This window comes from Coregonus lavaretus (genome assembly GCF_964263955.1).
Source record: "Coregonus lavaretus genome assembly, chromosome: 33".
Lineage (NCBI taxonomy): Eukaryota > Metazoa > Chordata > Actinopteri > Salmoniformes > Salmonidae > Coregonus > Coregonus lavaretus.
In genome coordinates this window covers 20,325,665-20,344,772 of record NC_140020.1, presented here as the reverse complement: position 1 = coordinate 20,344,772, position 19,108 = coordinate 20,325,665, and the positions used below count along the sequence as shown (strand labels likewise).

The window sequence follows — 19,108 nt, the reverse complement described above, 5'->3', positions numbered from 1 at the left end:
TAAAGTATTTTTTCTGATTTAACCACATGAGGTAAGAACAGTGTTCCAAGTAGTGGAACAATTAGAATATTTGTCAGTCCACTGCCCTACTGAATTGTGAAACGGAACACTGATTCCGTGCTCAATCAACTTCTATCCAGGTCTCTATTCTAGACCAAGGGTTTCTATCCTTTAGCTGTGTGTTGTGCTGACATGCACCTCTCTCCCCTGTTAAAAGTCACACCACTCTGTCTCTACCTTTACTGCAGCCCCCCAGAGGAAGAGGGGCGTTACCAGGCACGATGAGGCACGTTGCGAGAACCGCTACCAGGGGGGGTTACGATGGGAGTTACGAGGCACGGTTCACATTTCATGGAGGTCCAGAAATCCCACAAGGCATCTGGACGAATTTACGAGGGGGGTGGGGGGTGGGAGCGGGGGGGGGCATTGCTATAGGAGCCAGGGCTGGGTGCTGGAGATGCCCTTCCCCTATTAAAAATAAGCTAATTAAAAAAGGAGACACATGCACGCACGAGCACACGCTCGTACACATACAAACACACAGGGTGACCGTAAACAGATGTTGGATCCTTGTCACCCTGGTTGACGGATGATTAAATCAAAGCTGATGAGCTGAAGGGGGAGGGAGCAGGTGGCAGTAAACTCTCTTTCCTTCTCTCTCTCTATCCTCTCTCTTTCTCTCACTCCTCCCCCTCTTATTTGATAAACAGCTGTCGGTTGCTCACACGCAGCCTTCAATAAGTGGTTCATACAGTGAAGCTTTGCCTTTTTGGGTCACTTCTATATCTGGCCAACAATATGTCACCGGCAGCCACACACTTCAGTCTTGACCACAAGACCACAAGACCATGAGACCGCTGCACCAGACACTAACTATAAAACTCTCCAGAGTCTCTGGGGGCCATAGATGTAGAATGTAAGATATGTCTGTTGTTCTAGATAATCTATTTCTATTCTGTGCATGTGTGAGTAGTGTGACAAATTGGAAAAGAGACTGTATGTCGGAGAGAAAGAGAATGATAGACACACACGTTCACACACACATACTCTGGCAGACAGCCATTTTCTATTTCAGAGGTATCGTAGCCAGTAGCGTCCTATAGAGACACTGGGCATTGTTCTGCTAACACCATACATGAACACTGAGCAGTAACACTAGCAGGCACTAAGGGGCTGGACCTGTTTAACAGGCAAAGGGATTACATTTCCCTCTGTAGATCCAGACTCCCTCTACACTAATAGATTTGCCAACGTATGGAGACCTGTTGTCTTTACTTCAAAGATATCCTAGATCTTGATTTTTAGTTTCTTTCTCTTCATTGTATTAAAACACGGTTATAAGACTGAATAGATAAAGATCCATTGGGATATAGAAACATTATGAACACCTGCTCTTTCCATGACATAGACTGACCAGGTAAATCCAGGTGAAAGCTATGATCCCTTATTTATGTCGATTGTTAAAATCCCCTCAATCAGTGTAGATGAAGGGGAGAAGACAGGTTAAAGAAGGATTTTTAAGCCTTGAGACAATTGAGACATGGATTGTGTACACCGAGTATACCAAACATTAGGAACACCGGAACACCTTCCTGATATTGAGTTGACCCCCCTTTTGCCCTCAGAACAGCCTCAATTCATCAGGGCATGTACTCTACAAGGTGTCAAAAGTGTTCCACAGGGATGCTGGCCCATGTTGACTCAAATGCTTCCGACAGTTGTGTCAAGTTGGCTGGATGTCCTATGGGTGGTGGACCATTCTTGATACACACAGGAAAGTGTTAAAAGTGAAAAACCCAGCAGCATTGCAGTTCTTGACACACTCAAACCAGTGTGCCTGGCACCTACTACTATACCCCGTTTAAAGGCACTTAAATATGTTGTCTTGCCCATTCACCCTCTGAATGGCACACATACACAATCCATGTCAAAATTGTCTCAAGGTTGAAATATTATTCTTTAACCTGTCTCCTCCCCTTCATAATGTTTTCTACGCTCAGTTTATATTTAAAGGTACATAGAGGAGTAGAGAAGTTCCTTCCTCACCTTCTCTCATCATGCCCACGTTGAGACACTTCATGAAGCGACAGGACTGACACGACTTCCTCCTCCGCTTGGTGATCTCACACTCACTGGTGGCCGGGCAGCTGTACTCGATGTTACCTGTGGGTGGGAAAGAAAGGAGAGGGGGGATAGATAGAGCGAAATAGAGAGAAACATGTAAAGACAGAGAGGGGAGAGATTGAGAGACAGAAAGCCAGTCAAGAAAAGGGGACAATGTTCTCTATCACGTCTAAAACCGTTCATTCAACCACTTCAAAACAAACAAGATGCTGAAAAGACACAGGAAACTCCAATGAGGAAAACCAGGAAACTTTCCTGGAAGTCAGCTAATCAGCAGCACTCTGAGCTGCCACATCCTATTAAAATCAGGAAGCATCTGATCACCTGATCATCAGATCTAATGTAAGCATTTGATCTGGCAGCCATCCAGGTATGAACTTTGAGCCATTTGCATGTGGAGGCGGCTTAAGGAGCCTAAAGCTGGTCTTACCACGCGAGGGCCATGCCTCTGGAACACGCACAGTCACAGACAATCACATTAAAACCCCCACACAATATGCTGCAAACATATGGATGAGACACACATACAAACACACACAACCTGTAACGGAACCTGTAAGCTTGCGTCCTTAGAGTTGATCAGGTGTTGATACTAAAACAGGGGCTGGGAACTTATCAGCCTACTGCAAGTTTATCAGTACAAAGCAATACACCTCTGGTGTCTGTCCATATATACTGTAACACACGTGGGCACTTCAGGTGAACTCTTAACCCCATTGTTTCTATTAATTATTGTGTCTTACCCTGGATGGTCCTCTTGAAGAAAGCCTTGCAGGCCTCACAGGAGGCCACTCCGTAGTGGTACCCTGACCCCACATCTCCACACACCAGACACAGCCTCTTAGCCACAGAATCCAGCAAGAACTCACACTTCACCTGGCCATCCTCACCACCAAACCGCCTGAAGGGAGAGAGAGAGAGAGACAGAGCGAGAGAGAGAGAGAGAGAGAGAGAGAGAGAGAGAGAGAGAGAGAGAGTGAGAAAGGGGTTAGACACACATACTGTATATGGTACATGCACCCAAGCATAAAGCCCTACACACACACACACACACAGACAAAAAGACACACACACCTGTTGGCTGTGCCATTGTTCCCCATGCCCGCTGTGTGTCCATAGAGCCCTGGTGAGTCCAAGCCGTTGGTGTGGTTGTGACTCTTGCCCAGGAGACCAAAGCTGGAGTTGGTGTCTGAGGAGGAGCCCTCAGGGCTGGGTTGGGATGGGCTGTCCCCCTGGAAGCTGGGGCTGGGGCTGGAGGGCTCGCGCTTTATGGGGGGACAGGGGTGGTCCAAGCCCCTCACAGACATCCTGCCCAGGAGCCTGACAGGAGGAAAGGGGATTCATTTATGGTAACATCTGTTAACATAATGGGTGGTACATTGGCTTGGATGTGTGTAAGATATCCTTTCTGTCTAGATCTATCGGTCAGTTAGAACACTTGACCTCTATGCAGACCTACACAAATACACCCACCCATACAATCTCATACCTGTTCTGACCACATACACACTGATAACCAACCATCTTCCATCACACATTCCCCCTCCCCCTTTCCCTTACTCTATCACAGGGACAAAAAGAAAAAGGGTAGGAACCGTCTCCCCCTCTCTCCATTCTCTGTCACTCTCTCCCTCTTCCTCTGTGCCTCCTACCCCTATCCCTCTCTCCTGATCCCTTTATCTCTCTGTTTGTCTATCTATCCATCCATCTCCACGCTCACCCACCCAGCCGTTTGCAGTTTCCCACATATGCAAAGCTGGGGTCTATTAGACCAACTTGTTATGACAACAGGAGATTGCGTAGGCAAACATATGGAAACCAAAACAAAGATTCTGGCCCAGAGGTTTATTCTCACAGATCTCTTGGTGAAGGTATGATGCAGTAAATATTACCCATTGTGTTCAGTTACCAAAAGCCAAGTATTTTCATCAGAATTCCAGCTCTGTCAAGTTGAGAGTTGTAGAGGTATTCATTTTAGGAATGTACTGTGTTTGTATGCTAGTGCCGTATGTTAATGGAATTGTTCAAACTGTACGCCATGTGTTTTCACATTCTACTGTATGGATGGGTGTTCATCCCCCTACATTCATGCATGTTAAAGCACAGATGAGCCTGCCCATGTGAGAGATAAAAGCAGAATAGACACTAATGTTGTCATGTGGTCCAGGAACTGGGCACACTTATTCTTATTTTAGATTAACTGATACCTACAGTGTACGTGAAAGTATTCCAAAACATATGGCGTTTACATGCATGTTTAAATGCTGTGCTGACCCATGTGGCCATTGGCTAGCACACACACTGTACATACTTCATTCACATTTTTTCAAATGTGGCCTTGTGTCATCGTAAACACTCAAACACTCACACATGCTCGCTTGCCATCAAAGAGCCACTGAACACGCCAATTGGCACGTATGTTTTTCTGTTGCTCATTAGAAAAACAAGATTTCAGTCATGGAGTTGTGTTTCCTGACCGATTCTGCATTTGGTTAAGGATGTTTGTCCTCCATGAGATTAGACGGGGAAGCCTATTTCACGTCCTGAAAATCCCCAGAATAAAGCTCCACAGTGGAGGTGTCATAATACCCATAAAACCTAACGGTCAAACAGGGAAATGGTTCCAATTGTTTTTCCACCATTCATTTTTCCCATAGGGAATTTTTTTTACATAGAAAATAAGGGCTGTGTTTCGTGTAAGCTTACCCTTGTGTGACGTTTTGATAACCATGTAAATCTCTCTCGGACAAAGTGACTTATATCAATATATTTGTCTCTATTTTCTCTCAGATTCGAAAATGCTCATTAGCATCAAAGTAGACATCATTCAAGACTAAAAATCCCTGCAAGCTCCTGCACGTCATCTCTAGCTGACACCTTTGCTAACAGTTAGTGTCAATTTAAAACATGCACAAGACAGTTCGCAGAATTGTCAATTTAAAGAAACGTAGCCAATTTATTAATTCCTAAATTTTGCTGACATTAGACAGTTAATCCAGAGATTCTTACCTTTGCCTCGATTCGGCAGTCTCGTCCAGATCCTCATGGCATTTGTAGTTCTTTATGATAGCCACATAAGGAGCTAATTAGCATTTCATTTTGGGGGGGTAAATACAGGCGAATATATTGATAAAAGTCACCTTGTCCAAGAGAGATTTACACAGTTATCAAAATGTCACACCAGGGTAAGCCTACATGAAACACAGCCCTTATTTTAAGTGTTTCTAAAATCCTTTATGGGAAAAATGAATGGTGGAAAAACGATTGGAACCATTTCCTTATTTGACCGCTAGGTTTTATGGGTATTATGACTCATACTGTGGTACTCTATGAATCTAAGATAACTCAAGAAATCTAACTAAGGTGTTTGGTGCAGTATTCCTCAAATAAAGACATTTGCAACGTGTTGTCTTATGTAAACAAAGTCGGAGCTGCTGGGCAGATCTGCCTCACTGTCTATACTATTGGAAAGAGAACAATCACCGCAGCTGTTCACCCCATATTAGTGGGCAAATGGATATTGTCAAATCAAAACCCAACCTTCCTTTATCCGTTGTGACGCACGGATGTTACAAACTCTGTTTTAGACGAGACTGACTTTATGACCAAAATTATCCTAATTAAACTTTGTAGTCAATTTTGACAATAACTGTTTCTGACTCATATTGATATAAAATAGGCCGTTTTCAAAGGGATTAGTTGCTTTTCAAAGGCAGTCGCTCTTTAAAATCACTCACAAACTCCCTGTCTGTGTGGTGGAACCCAAGCTCTGTTCCTGCCATGTAAATCCACACGGTCATGACCACCACTCATTTGGTAGGCAAAGTATCTGGCTGCCCTAAACATCACCAGAGTCAACCATGACCACGCTCTATCGCCCCTCGAAATCCACAGAGAGAGAGAGATATTGAAAGAAATAGAGAGAGAAAGAGAGAGAGAGACACCTCTGTCATTCAAACTTCAACCTTATTCTACTTCAGCTCTAAAATGGATAAACTAATATATTGTTCCCTCCGAAGTGGTCCAACAAAGCTGGCAGAGGACAAGGGAGTGTGAAGGAACCAGTTTGTTCTCTCATCAGCTATCTATCACACAGGTAGATGTTGCTGTGTCAGCTGCCCACAGACCTGAATTAAGGCATTCTCCAATTACTTGGTGGCCATAGAATTTTCTCTCATAGGGCCCGATGACTTAGGAAATGTACGCCTTTCCTACGCACGCCTTTCCTACGCACTTCTCAGTAGTTGGTATTCTGACTTACCTTATGAAGGTGCTTAACAGGCTTTGCAGGCGTGGTTCCCTTGCGCACGCTGAATACATTTAATTAAACCGCAGAAAACCCTCCTACTTGCTGGCCAACAGATTTTCTCGTGGAGTTTTCATTCAGTAGGGTTTTTAGTAAATTTAATCTAAAGCCATCCCTTTAAATTTGGTGTACCTTGAATTAGAATTTTCTTGACAGGCTCACTAGAATATATGGAGAGAACGGTTCAGAATACTAGGAATCAATGAAAGAAAGCCATATAAATACACGGTATTTCAAATCAAATTGTATTTGTCAAATGTGCCGAATACAACAGGTATGAAATGCTTACCGTGAAATGCTTAAAAAATTAAATGAAATAAAAAAGTAACACAATAAAATAACAATAACGAGGCTATATACAGGGGGTACCGGTACCAAGTCAATGTGCGGGGGTACAGGTTAGTTGAGGTAATTTGTACATGTAGGTAGGGGTAAAGTGACTATGCATTGATAATAAGTAGCAGCAGTGTAAAAACAAAGGGAGGGGGGAGGTGTCAATGTAAATAGTCTGGTTGGCCAATTGATGAATTGTTCAGCAGTCTACTGGCTTGGGGGTAGAAGCTGTTAAGGAGCCTTATGGTTCTAGACTTGGCACTCCGGTACCGCTTGCCATGCGGTAGCAGAGAGAACAGTCTATGACTTGGGTGACTGGAGTCTTACTCTGATACCGCCGGCGGTGATGCAACCGGTCAGGATGCTCTCGATGTGCAGCTGTATAACTTTTTAAGGATCTGGGGACCCATGCCAAATCTTTTCAGTCTCCTGAGGGGGAAAAGGTGTTGTCGTGCCCTCTTCACGACTGTCTTGGTGTGTTTGGACCATGATAGTTTGTTGGTGATGTGGACACCAAGGAACTTGAAACTCTCGACCCGCTCCACTACAGCCCTGTCGATGTTAATGGGCCTGTTAGGCCCGCCTTTTCCTGTAGTCCATGATCAGCTCCTTTGTCTTGCTCACATTGAGGGAGAGGTTGTTGTCCTGGCACCACACTGCCAGGTCTCTGACCTCCTCCCTATAGGCTGTCTCTTCATTGTCGGTGATCAGGCCTACCACTGTTGTGTCGTCAGCAAACTTAATGATGGTGTTGGAGTCGTGTTTTGCCACGCAGTCGTGGGTGAACAGGGAGTACAGGAGGGGACTAAGCACTCACACCTGAGGGGCCCCAGTGTTGAGGATCAGCATTGCAGATGTGTTGTTGCCTACCCTTACCATCTGGGGGCGGCCCGTCAGGAAGTCCAGGATCCAGTTGCAGAGGGAGGTGTTTAGTCCCAGGGTCCTTAGCTTAGTGATGAGCTTTGTGGGCACTATGGTGTTGAACGCTGAGCTGTAGTCATTGAACAGCATTCTCACATAGGTGTTCCTTTTGTCCATGTGGGAGAGGGCAGTGTGGAGTCGATTGAGATTGTGTCATCTGTGGATCTGTTGGGGCGGTATGTGAATTGGAGTGGGTCTAGGGTTTCCGGGATGATGGTGTTGATGAGAGCCATGACCAGCCTTTCAAAGCACTTCATGGCTACCGACGTGAGTGCTACGGGGAGGTAATCATTTAGGCAGGTTACCTTTGCTTCCTTGGGCACAGGGACTATGGTGGTCAGCTTGAAACATGTAGATATTACAGACTCGGTCAGGGAGAGGTTGAAAATGTCAGTGAAGACACTTGCCAGTTGGTCCACACATGCTTTGAGTACACGTCCTGGTAATCTGTCTGGCCCCGCGGCTTTGTGAATGTTGATCTGTTTAAAGGTCTTGCTCACATCGGCTACCGAGAGCGTGATCACACAGTCGTCCGGAACAGCTGATGCTCTCATGCACACTTCAGTGTTGCTTGCCTCGAAGCTAGCATAAAAGGCATTTAGCTCATCTGGTAGGCTCACGTCACTGGGCAGCTCGCGGCTGGGTTTCCCTTTGTAGTCCGTAATAGTTTGCATGCCATTCCACATTCGACGAGCGTCAGAGCCAGTGTAGTATGATTCAATCTTAGTCCTGTATTGCCTGTTTGATGGTTCGTCTGAGTGCGTAGCGGGATTTCTTATAAGCATCCAGATTAGTGTCCCGCTCCTTGAAAGCGGCAGCTCTAGCCTTTAGCTTGGTGCGGATGTTGCCTGTAATCCATGGCTTCTGGTTGCAGTTTTTAATGTCCTGTTGGTAGGATACTCTTTGCCTCCTTTTTAGCACCAATTGGTAGATTTAAAAATACTTAGATCTCGTATATTATTTAGGGTTAGGAAAGTATTTATGAATAATAAATAAAAAATGGTTTGGAGAGCCTTTATGCACAAAATATATTGGTAAATCAAAAATAGTGGTTTGACTCATCCTGAAAATTGCCATATTCAATTGTTCAATCCATGAAATATTGGAAGGTGAAAAAAGTGTACAATAGAGATTGAACAATATTTCCTAAAATCTACCCTAATCCTCGAACTGTATGACAACGGTCCAGTCATCGTGAACCGTACACTACGCTGCAGTTTTAGTGTGGTCTGAGTTCCATAATGATTCAAATTTATTATTAATAAATTATTGCACAACGTTAGCCTAATATGATCCACTAATGCTAGCGACGCTCAGGAACAACGGCACGGGCATGACATAGGAAAGAAAGGTAAATGGAATGGAACAATGCAAAATGTAGGCTACAAAATGAAGGAAACAAACACTAAAGTGACACTTATAAATGCATGTGGGTATTACTGACGGTGTCTCCCGATAGTGGCTAATATTTAACATGATAGAAATTGTCAAATAAAACAGGGAAAAGCCAGGGCATACATAATTATAACATTTTAAAATGTGGGCCCTACAGAAGCATATAGCTTGGGTCTCCTAACCACTCTTATAAAAATGGTAGATTATCAGATACTCAATAAGAAGGTCTGATTTCATTATTACTGAAACATGATCCAAGTGGTAAATATAAAGATCCAGTCCATTAAAAAAATTGGAGGCCCCTTACACTTCAGTGTTGTGATGCAAAAATTATAGCAAAATGCATAGCGCATAGAATTAAAAAGGTATTGTCGGATATTATTCATCCTAATCAGACAGGTTTTTTACATGGACGATACATTGGAGATAATATAAGACAAGTACTGGAAACAATAGAACACTTTGAAAAATCTGGGAAACCAGGCCTTGTATTCATAGCTGACTTTGAAAAGGCTTTTGATAAAGTACGACTGGAATTATATATATATATATATATATATATATACATTAAAGTTATGTATTGTAACCCTAGGTGTAAAATAGTAAATAATGTATACTTCTCCGAAAATATTAAACCGTCAAGAGGAGTAAAATAAAGTTGTCCACTGTCGGCATATCTATTTATTATGGCCATCGAAATGTTAGCTATTAAAATCAGATCCAGCAATAATTTCAAGGGGTTAGAAATCCAGGGCTTGAAAACAAAGGTGTCATTGAAGGCTGGTGATTCATGTTTTCTTTTAAATCCACAATTTGGATCCCTCCACAGCCTAATATGGGCTATACTCGGCCTTGTCTCAGGATTGTAAGTTGGTGGTTGGGGATATCCCTCTAGTGGTGCGGGGGCTGTGCTTTGGCGGAGTGGGTGGGGTTATATCCTTCCTGTTTGGCCCTGTCCGGGGGTTTCTTCGGATGGGGCCACAGTGTCTCCGGACCGCTCCTGTCTCAGCCTCCAGTATTTATGCTGCAGTAGTTTATGTGTCGGGGGGCTGGGGTTAGTTGGTTATACCTGGAGTACTTCTCCTGTCTTATCCAGTGTCCTGTGTGAATTTAAGTATGCTCTCTCTAATTCTCTCGTTCTCTCTTTCTCTCTGAGAACCTGAGCCCTAGGACCATACGTCAGGACTACCGGGCATGATGACACCTTGCTGTCCCCAGTCCGCCTGGCCTTGCTGCTATTCCAGTTTCAACTGTTCTGCCTGCGGCTACGAAACCCCTACCTGTCCCAGACCTGCTGTTTTCAACTCTTAATGATCGGCTATGAAAAGCCAACTGAGAGACCTGAGCCCTAGGACCATACGTCGGGACTACCGGCCGTGGTGACTCCTTGCTGTCCCCAGTCCGCCTGGCCTTGCTGCTATTCCAGTTTAAACTGTTCTGCCTGCGGTTATGGAACCCCTACCTGTCCCAGACCTGCTGTTTTCAACTCTTAATGATCGGCTATGAAAAGCCAACTGAGATTTATTCCTGATTATTATTTGACCATGCTTGTCACTTATGAACATTTTTGAACATCTTGGCATGGTTCTGTTATAATCTCCACCCGGCACAGCCAGAAGAGGACTGGCCACCCCTCATAGCCTGGTTCCTCTCTAGGTTTCTTCCTAGGTTTTCGCCTTTCTAGGGAGTTTTTCCTAGCCACCGTGCTTCTACACCTGCATTACTAGCTGTTTGGGGTTTTAGGCTGGGTTTCTGTACAGCACTTCGAGATATTAGCTGATGTAAGAAGGGCTATATAAAATAAAATTGATTGATTAATAGAGGATCTAGATACATTTTCTAACCTATCTGGATTACAACCTAATTATGATGTGTACATATTGGATCACAAAAAAATACAACTTTTACATTACCGTGTAGTTCACCAATAAAATGGTCTGACGGTAATGTGGACATACTCGGTATACATATCCCAAAATAAATAAATAATCTCACTTCAATAAATGTTTATAGAAATGTAGCAAAAATAGATAAGATCTTGCTACCATGGAAAGGAAAATACCTGTCTAGTTGTGGAACAATCACCCTGATTAACTCTTTAGTCATACCTACCTGTTTTTTAAATTATATGAGCAAAAAATATTCCATTTTATTTGGAACGGCAAGCCAGACAAAATTAAACGGGCCTATTAATAATTAATATGAATTCGAAGGGCAAAAATGATTAAATATTAAAGCATTAGACCTCTCACTAAAGGCGTCAGTCATACAAAAGTTATACTTAAATCCGAACTGGTTCTCTAGCAGATTAGAAAGAATGTCCCACCTCATGTTCAAGAATGGCCTTTTTCCCTTTATTCAGATTACAACCTCTCACTTTCGGTTATTTGAAAATGAAATAATCTCCAAAATATCGCCATAGAAAGTTGGTTGCAATTTCAGTTTAATCCACCAGAAAGGACAGAACAAATAATACAACAAATATTGTGGTTAAACTCAAATATACTAATTGATTAAAAAAAAACATACTTTTTTGAAATAATGTTTAAAAAATGTATAATCTTTGTAAATTATATCATAAATAGGACTGGAGCTCTGTCAAAGTGACCATCGGGTTCTTGGTCACCTCCCTGACCAAGGCCCTTCTCCCCCGATTGTTCAGTTTGGCCCGGCAGCCAGCTCTGGATCAATGGAAACAGGATGCACCTTAGCTCAATTTCGAGTCTCATAGTGAAAGCTCTGAATACTTATGTAAATTGTGTATATCTGTTTTTTATTTTTAATAAATTGCAAAAATTCTAAAAACCTGTTTTCGCTTTGTAATTATGGGGTATTGTGTGTAGATTGATGAGGAAAACATTTTATTTAATCAATTTTAGAATAAGGCTATAACGTAAATGGAAAAACGGAAGGGGTCTGAATACTTTCCGAATGTACTGTATATACAGTGGGGGAAAAAAGTATTTAGTCAGCCACCAATTGTGCAAGTTCTCCCACCTAAAAAGATGAGAGAGGCCTGTAATTTTTATCATAGGTACACGTCAACTATGACAGACAAATTGAGAATTTTTTTCCCAGAAAATCACATTGTAGGATTTTTAATGAATTTATTTGCAAATTATGGTGGAAAATAAGTATTTGGTCACCTACAAACAAGCAAGATTTCTGGCTCTCACAGACCTGTAACTTCTTCTTTAAGAGGCTCCTCTGTCCTCCACTCGTTACCTGTATTAATGGCACCTGTTTGAACTTGTTATCAGTATAAAAGACACCTGTCCACAACCTCAAACAGTCACACTCCAAACTCCACTATGGCCAAGACCAAAGAGCTGTCAAAGGACACCAGAAACAAAATTGTAGACCTGCACCAGGCTGGGAAGACTGAATCTGCAATAGGTAAGCAGCTTGGTTTGAAGAAATCAACTGTGGGAGCAATTATTAGGAAATGGAAGACATACAAGACCACTGATAATCTCCCTCGATCTGGGGCTCCACGCAAGATCTCACCCCGTGGGGTCAAAATGATCACAAGAACGGTGAGCAAAAATCCCAGAACCACACGGGGGGACCTAGTGAATGACCTGCAGAGAGCTGGGACCAAAGTAACAAAGCCTACCATCAGTAACACACTACGCCGCCAGGGACTCAAATCCTGCAGTGCCAGACGTGTCCCCCTGCTTAAGCCAGTACATGTCCAGGCCCGTCTGAAGTTTGCTAGAGTGCATTTGGGTGATCCAGAAGAGGATTGGGAGAATGTCATATGGTCAGATGAAACCAAAATATAACTTTTTGGTAAAAACTCAACTCGTCGTGTTTGGAGGACAAAGAATGCTGAGTTGCATCCAAAGAACACCATACCTACTGTGAAGCATGGGGGTGGAAACATCATGTTTTGGGGCTGTTTTTCTGCAAAGGGACCAGGACGACTGATCCGTGTAAAGGAAATAATAAATGGGGCCATGTATCGTGAGATTTTGAGTTAAAACCTCCTTCCATCAGCAAGGGATTGAAGATGAAACGTGGCTGGGTCTTTCAGCATTACAATGATCCCAAACACACCGCCCGGGCAACGAAGGAGTGGCTTCGTAAGAAGCATTTCAAGGTCCTGGAGTGGCCTAGCCAGTCTCCAGATCTCAACCCCATAGAAAATCTTTGGAGGGAGTTGAAAGTCCGTGTTGCCCAGCGACAGCCCCAAGACATCACTCCTCTAGAGGAGATCTGCATGGAGGAATGGGCCAAAATACCAGCAACAGTGTGTGAAAACCTTGTGAAGACTTACAGAAAACGTTTGACCTGTGTCATTGCCAACAAAGGGTATATAACAAAGTATTGAGAAACTTTTGTTATTGACCAAATACTTATTTTCCACCATAATTTGCTAATAAATTCATTACAAATCCTACAATGTGATTTTCCGGATTTTTTTCCCTCATTTTGTCTGTCATAGTTGACGTGTACCTATGATGAAAATTACAGGCGTCTCTCATCTTTTTAAGTGGGAGAACTTGCACAATTGGTGGCTGACTAAATACTTTTTTCCCCACTGTATATACACTACCGTTCAAAAGTTTGGGGTCACTTAGAAATGTCCTTGTTTTCGAAAGAAAAGCAATTTTTTTGTCCATTAAAATATCAAATTGATCGGAAATACAGTGTAGACATTGTTAATGTTGTAAATGGCTATTATAGCTGGAAATGGCAGATTTTTTATGGAATATCTACATAGGCGTACAGAGGCCCATTATCAGCAACCATCAGTCCTGTGTTCCAATGGCACATTGTGTTTGCTAATCCAAGTTTATCATTTTTAAAGGCTAATTGATCATTTTGCAATTATGCTGAATACTGTTGTGCTGATTAAAGAAGCAATAAAACTGCTCTTCTTGAGACTAGTTGAGTATTTGTTTTATTTTTTATTTAACCTTTATTTAACTAGGCAAGTCAGTTAAGAACAAATTCTTATTTACAATGACGGCCTACACCGGCCAAACCCGGACGACGCTGGGCGCCGCCCTATTGGACTCCCAATCACGGCCGGTTGTGATACAGCCTGGAATCAAACCAGGGGGTCTGTAGTGACGCCTCAAGCACTGAGATGCAGTGCCTTAGACCGCTGCGCCACTCGGGAGCCCAGTATCTGGAGAATCAGCAATTGTGGGTTTGATTACAGGCACAAAATGGCCTGAAACAAATAACTTTCTTCTGAAACTCGTCAGTCTATTCTTGTTCTGAGAAATGAAGGCTATTCCATGCGAGTAATTGCCAAGAAACTGAAGATCTCGTACAACGCTGTGTACTACTCCCTTCACAGAACAGCGCAAACTGGCTCTAACCAGAATTGAAAGAGGAGTGTGAGGCCGGTACTGTATACATGTGTATGTATATATGTATGTATTTATGTATCTACAATATTCAAGCTGATCTACCCCCTTTTTTTTATTTGTACAAAATATAACTTCAAAGGGCTCCTGTACTAGGCTACCCGTGCATGTTCGTCGACTCACAGCATATTTCCAGCCTCCATATTTTACACAAAACACCAAAAAGTGTAGGCTTAATGACATTTGGCGATTGTCATTAGGCTGGAATTTATGCGTCCACTGTTTTCCGCACGTCTTGGTGTCGGCCACTCATCTCTGCCTTGGCAAAATGTCAGTGTTCTTGTCAAACCACATCGCATTTTGGAGCGTAGGCTATACCACCCATTTTCAAGTCCATTCACACATTTTTCATGCCTCTGACATGTGTTAATGATACATTATGGTATAATAACCTACAGTTTTCTTGACATTTTGTTTTAATTATTGTGATAGGCTCATGTTTTACTTTCACCTCTGGTTTGCTTCAATATGACTGGTTTCACATTTGTCTCCAGGGATCATAAAGAAAAATTATTTACTTAGCGCTTGTCAAATAAAATAAAATAAAATGTTATTTGCCACATGTGCCGAATACAACAGGTATAGACCTTACAGTGAAATGCTTACTTACAAGCCCATAACCAACAATGCTGTTTTAAGAAAGTTAAAAAAAGTGTTAAGTAAAAAATTGATAAGTAAAAAATAAAATGTGCAAATAATTAAAGAGCAGCAGTAAAATAAAATAACAGTAGGGAGGCTATATACAGGGGGGTACCGGTGCAGAGTCAATGTGCGGGGGCACCGGCTAGTTGAGGTAATTGAGGTAATATGTACATGTAGGTAGAGTTAAAGTGACTTTGCATAGATAATAAACAGAGAGTAGCAGCGTAAAAGCTCGTATCAATATATACAGTGCAATGAGAATGGTGTTAATTCTATCTGAAAAAAGATAGTAGATGCTTTTTCCACTTGGAACAAGCAGGTTCGCTCGACCTTATTCATGGTTTCCTCGCGCTTAAAGGTGGTGGAATAATTAGGGAATTAAGTCAAGGTCAGAACACGGCCTTATCTGTAGACACACCTCCGCCACACCTCCACTGTGATCTCCACCCCAAACAAATTGTGGGTGAATATGCTATTCTCATGCTTAAGTATGCAAAGAGAGAAAAGTGAAATAAAAAGGGAATTACATTCCATTTACGTGCACTTAACTCGGGTCAGAATTCCCCCAATATGCAATAGCATTACAGTGGAATGGTAAGACATGACGTGGTATCTAACCTGACAGATCTATAATCTATGGCTCTTCATAAAGGCTCATCAAAGCCCTGTCAGCGCAGTTCCCATAGACTCTGGGTGTAAATCAGACTCAGAGGAACATTATAAAACAACAGGCTGTGTGTGAGTGTGTCAGTGTATGTGTGTGTGTGTGTGCGCGTGTTTGTGTGTGTGTGTGTGTGTGTGTACAACCCTCTGTCTGCTCGTATCCAAAACAACTCTAATTGCACCTTGGAAACAAAGGGCAAAATGCAGCGTGAAACGACTGACGGTCAGACAGAAAGAGAGAGGGGGATAAACATCGAAGCAGACAGATAGAGAGAATGTGAAAGACAGAGAGGGAGAGAAAGAAAGGGCTCTAACCCAGTGTGTGTAGAAAGAAAGAAAAAAGAAACGAGAGGAGGCAACACTCACTCTCAAATGAGCAGAGTCACAATACAGACGATGACCAAAAGGACAAGAGAGCCGGGGACACACACACCCACACACACACCCACACACACACCCACACACACACCCACACAGGGAAGGAAAAAGAAGTAGAGGGAGGGAGGGAATGTGTAAAATTGTTTACAGGACTAAAAGGTGGGTAGAAAAACTATACATTCAGGTCTCATTAAAATGATTATTTGGGTATACTTTGTTTTTGGGTCTTCCATTCCTGTGGCGGTCCTCATGAGAGCCAGTTTCATCATAGCGCTTGATGGTTTTTGCGACTGCACTTTCAAAGTTCTTGAAATGTTCCGTATTGACTGACCTTCATGTCTTAAAGTAATGATGGACTGTCGTGTCTCTTTGCTTGTTTGAGCTGTTCTTGCCATAATATGGACTTGGTCTTTTACCAAATAGGGCTATCTTCTGTATACCCTACCTTGTCACAACACAAATGCACTAAGAAGGAAAGAAATTCCACAAATTAACTTTTAAGAAGGCACACTTGTTAATTGAAATGCATTCCAGGTGACTACCTCATGAAGCTGGTTGAGAGAATGCCAAGAGTGTGCAAAGCTGTCATCAAGGCATAGGGTGGGTATTTGAAGAATCTCAAATATAAAATATAAAATATATTTTGATTTGTTTAACACTTTTTTGGTTACTACATGATTCCATATGTGTTACTTCATAGTTTGGATGTCTTCACTATTATTCTACAATGTAGAAAATAGTAAAAAATTAAGAAAAACCCTGGAATGAGTAGGTGTGTCCAAACATTTGACTGGTACTCTATGTGTGGATGTAGGTTACTCTAGCTATGCATCCTCCTTAACTTCCTCAATTAGCCCCTAACCCCTAACTCCTAACCCCCTGGTCAGTGATTTGGGTCCATTAGGAGTCTCGTGCATGGTGATTCCTAATGGACCAATTGGAGATGAGGTATCAGGCCGGAGCTGAAACACTAGCATCACTGATGAGTCTTAGTTGAAGTGTGTAGTGGGCTTGGGTCAAATCAGTTGTTGCTGGAGCTGTTGGGTCAAACCAGTGAGGGGCTGGAGCTGTTTGGTCAAACCAGTTAAGGGTTGGAGCTGTTGGGTCAAACCAGTTAAGGGTTGGAGCTGTTGGGTCAAACCAGTTAAGGGTTGGAGCTGTTGGGTCAAACCAGTTAAGGGTTGGAGCTGTTGGGTCAAACCAGTTAAGGGCTGGAGCTGTTGGGTCAAACCAGTTAAGGGTTGGAGCTGTTGGGTCAAACCAGTTAGTGCTGGAGCTATTGGGTCAAACCAGTTAAGGGCTGGAGCTGTTGGGTCAAACCAGTTAAGGGCTGGAGCTGTTGGGTCAAACCAGTTAAGGGCTGGAGCTGTTGTGTCAAACCAGTTAAGGGCTGGAGCTGTTGTGTCAAACCAGTTAAGGGTTGGAGCTGTTGTGTCAAACCAGTTAAGGGTTAGAGCTGTTGGGGCAGGATGGGTTAGTGTGCACGCAACATGTCTTGACAGACTGGGGAAGGGGATAAACATGGTAACACTTCTCCTATACCTGTATATTATATATGCCATTTAGCAGACGTTTTTATCCAAAGCGACTTACAATCATGCGTGCAAACAAACAGTTTATGTATGGGTGGTCCCAGAAATCGAACACACTATCCTGACATTGCAAGCGCCATGTTCTATTAAAGATGTACTACGCAGAAATCGCTCCACCATTTCCACTTAATTTCAGTTTATGTGACAAAACAAGCAAGTATAGTGTGGAGAATCATTGTACCATCTATAACCAAAAATATTGTATTTTCAGCTGTTTGAATCTGGTGTACAAAACCGAAAGTAAAAGACACAAAAACATAACTTAAGAACGGGGAGCATAGAAATAGTGCACATAGAACAGATATACCGCTTCTTAAACATGCTTTCAATGAGAATGACAGATCTTTAACACACATTTCTATGTGAATTTGCTCAGGTCACCCAAAAAGTTACATATTGCAGCTTTAAGTGAGCTACAGAGAACCACATATTTTCACTGTAATTACACTATCAACAACACATAGTTACACAAAACATAAACGCATGCTCTGTCTCTAAATCCTCTACTCACCCCCACACATTTCACTGTGCTTTCCTCACCTCATCTGCCTCTACTTCCTAATCTTCTTTCTCTCTCACTTCCAACTCTCCCTTTTCTTCTCTCACATTTTCACTCTCTCTTGCTCCCCTCCCTCCCACCTTCTCTTTCCCTCTCAGTTCTACTCCCTCAGCTCTGCGTACACACTGCAGGTACGTGGGTTTCATCTCTCATTCCAACACTCTCTTTTTCAGTAAAAATCCTCTCATTCAGACACTCTCTTTTTCAGTAAAAATACACTTGTTCCCTAAATAACTACATACTGTATGACAGCCCACTACCTCTGTTTCACACAGATGTGCTTGTACTGACATAGAAGACGCCACCACACCAAATAGCAAATAAAAACACCCAAACTAAGGTCTTAATTTGAGAACGAGACAGCAAGTCGTAGTGCACATGCAAACATTACATTACTGTGCTATTTAACTTTCTTTACACTCCACAGTCAGTTGTATATACATACAGAATATTGATCAGAATAGTCCATGTACTTACTCAGTGTCAGAGTGATAGGTGAAACACTCAGGGAGGTACATCTCTACTAAATCCATGTGCTCTTTGACACCATACTCTGAGGAGCAAAGATCGCTGTCAGCTTCCTCTCTCTTTCTTTAGTTGGTCTGTCTCCCTATAACTCTCTTTCTCTGTGTCTCTACCAATCTCAGTTTTTCTCTTAAACACACACTTTCAATGGAGCAACAGTCTCTCTCTCTCTCTCTCTCTCTCCTCTCTCTCTCTCTCTCTCTCTCTCTCTCTCTCTCTCTCTCTCTCTCTCTCTCTCTCTCTCTCTCTCTCTCTCTCTCTCTCTCTCTCTCTCTCTCTGTTTCTGTGT

The 19,108-nt window shown here is 42.6% G+C and overlaps 1 protein-coding gene across 3 annotated transcripts in view; it reads right to left on the bottom strand.

Moving 5' to 3' along the window:
- LOC311108783 (estrogen-related receptor gamma-like) overlaps positions 1 to 18,827 on the bottom strand; it is a gene marked incomplete at both ends in the record, with an annotated part of 34,959 nt that extends 16,132 nt beyond the window's left edge. For 2 of the 3 annotated variants that reach the window (XM_084151532.1, XM_084151533.1), the window contains 4 exons: positions 2,047 to 2,163; positions 2,868 to 3,025; positions 3,199 to 3,444; positions 18,772 to 18,827. In XM_084151532.1, coding sequence (XP_084007658.1) covers positions 2,047 to 2,163; positions 2,868 to 3,025; positions 3,199 to 3,444; positions 18,772 to 18,827 — 577 coding nt within the window. Of the gene's footprint in view, positions 1 to 2,046; positions 2,164 to 2,867; positions 3,026 to 3,192; positions 3,445 to 18,771 lie in introns of all 3 variants that reach the window. The other variant, XM_084151531.1, reaches the window with a different exon arrangement.
- Positions 18,828 to 19,108: the final 281 nt, after the last annotated feature.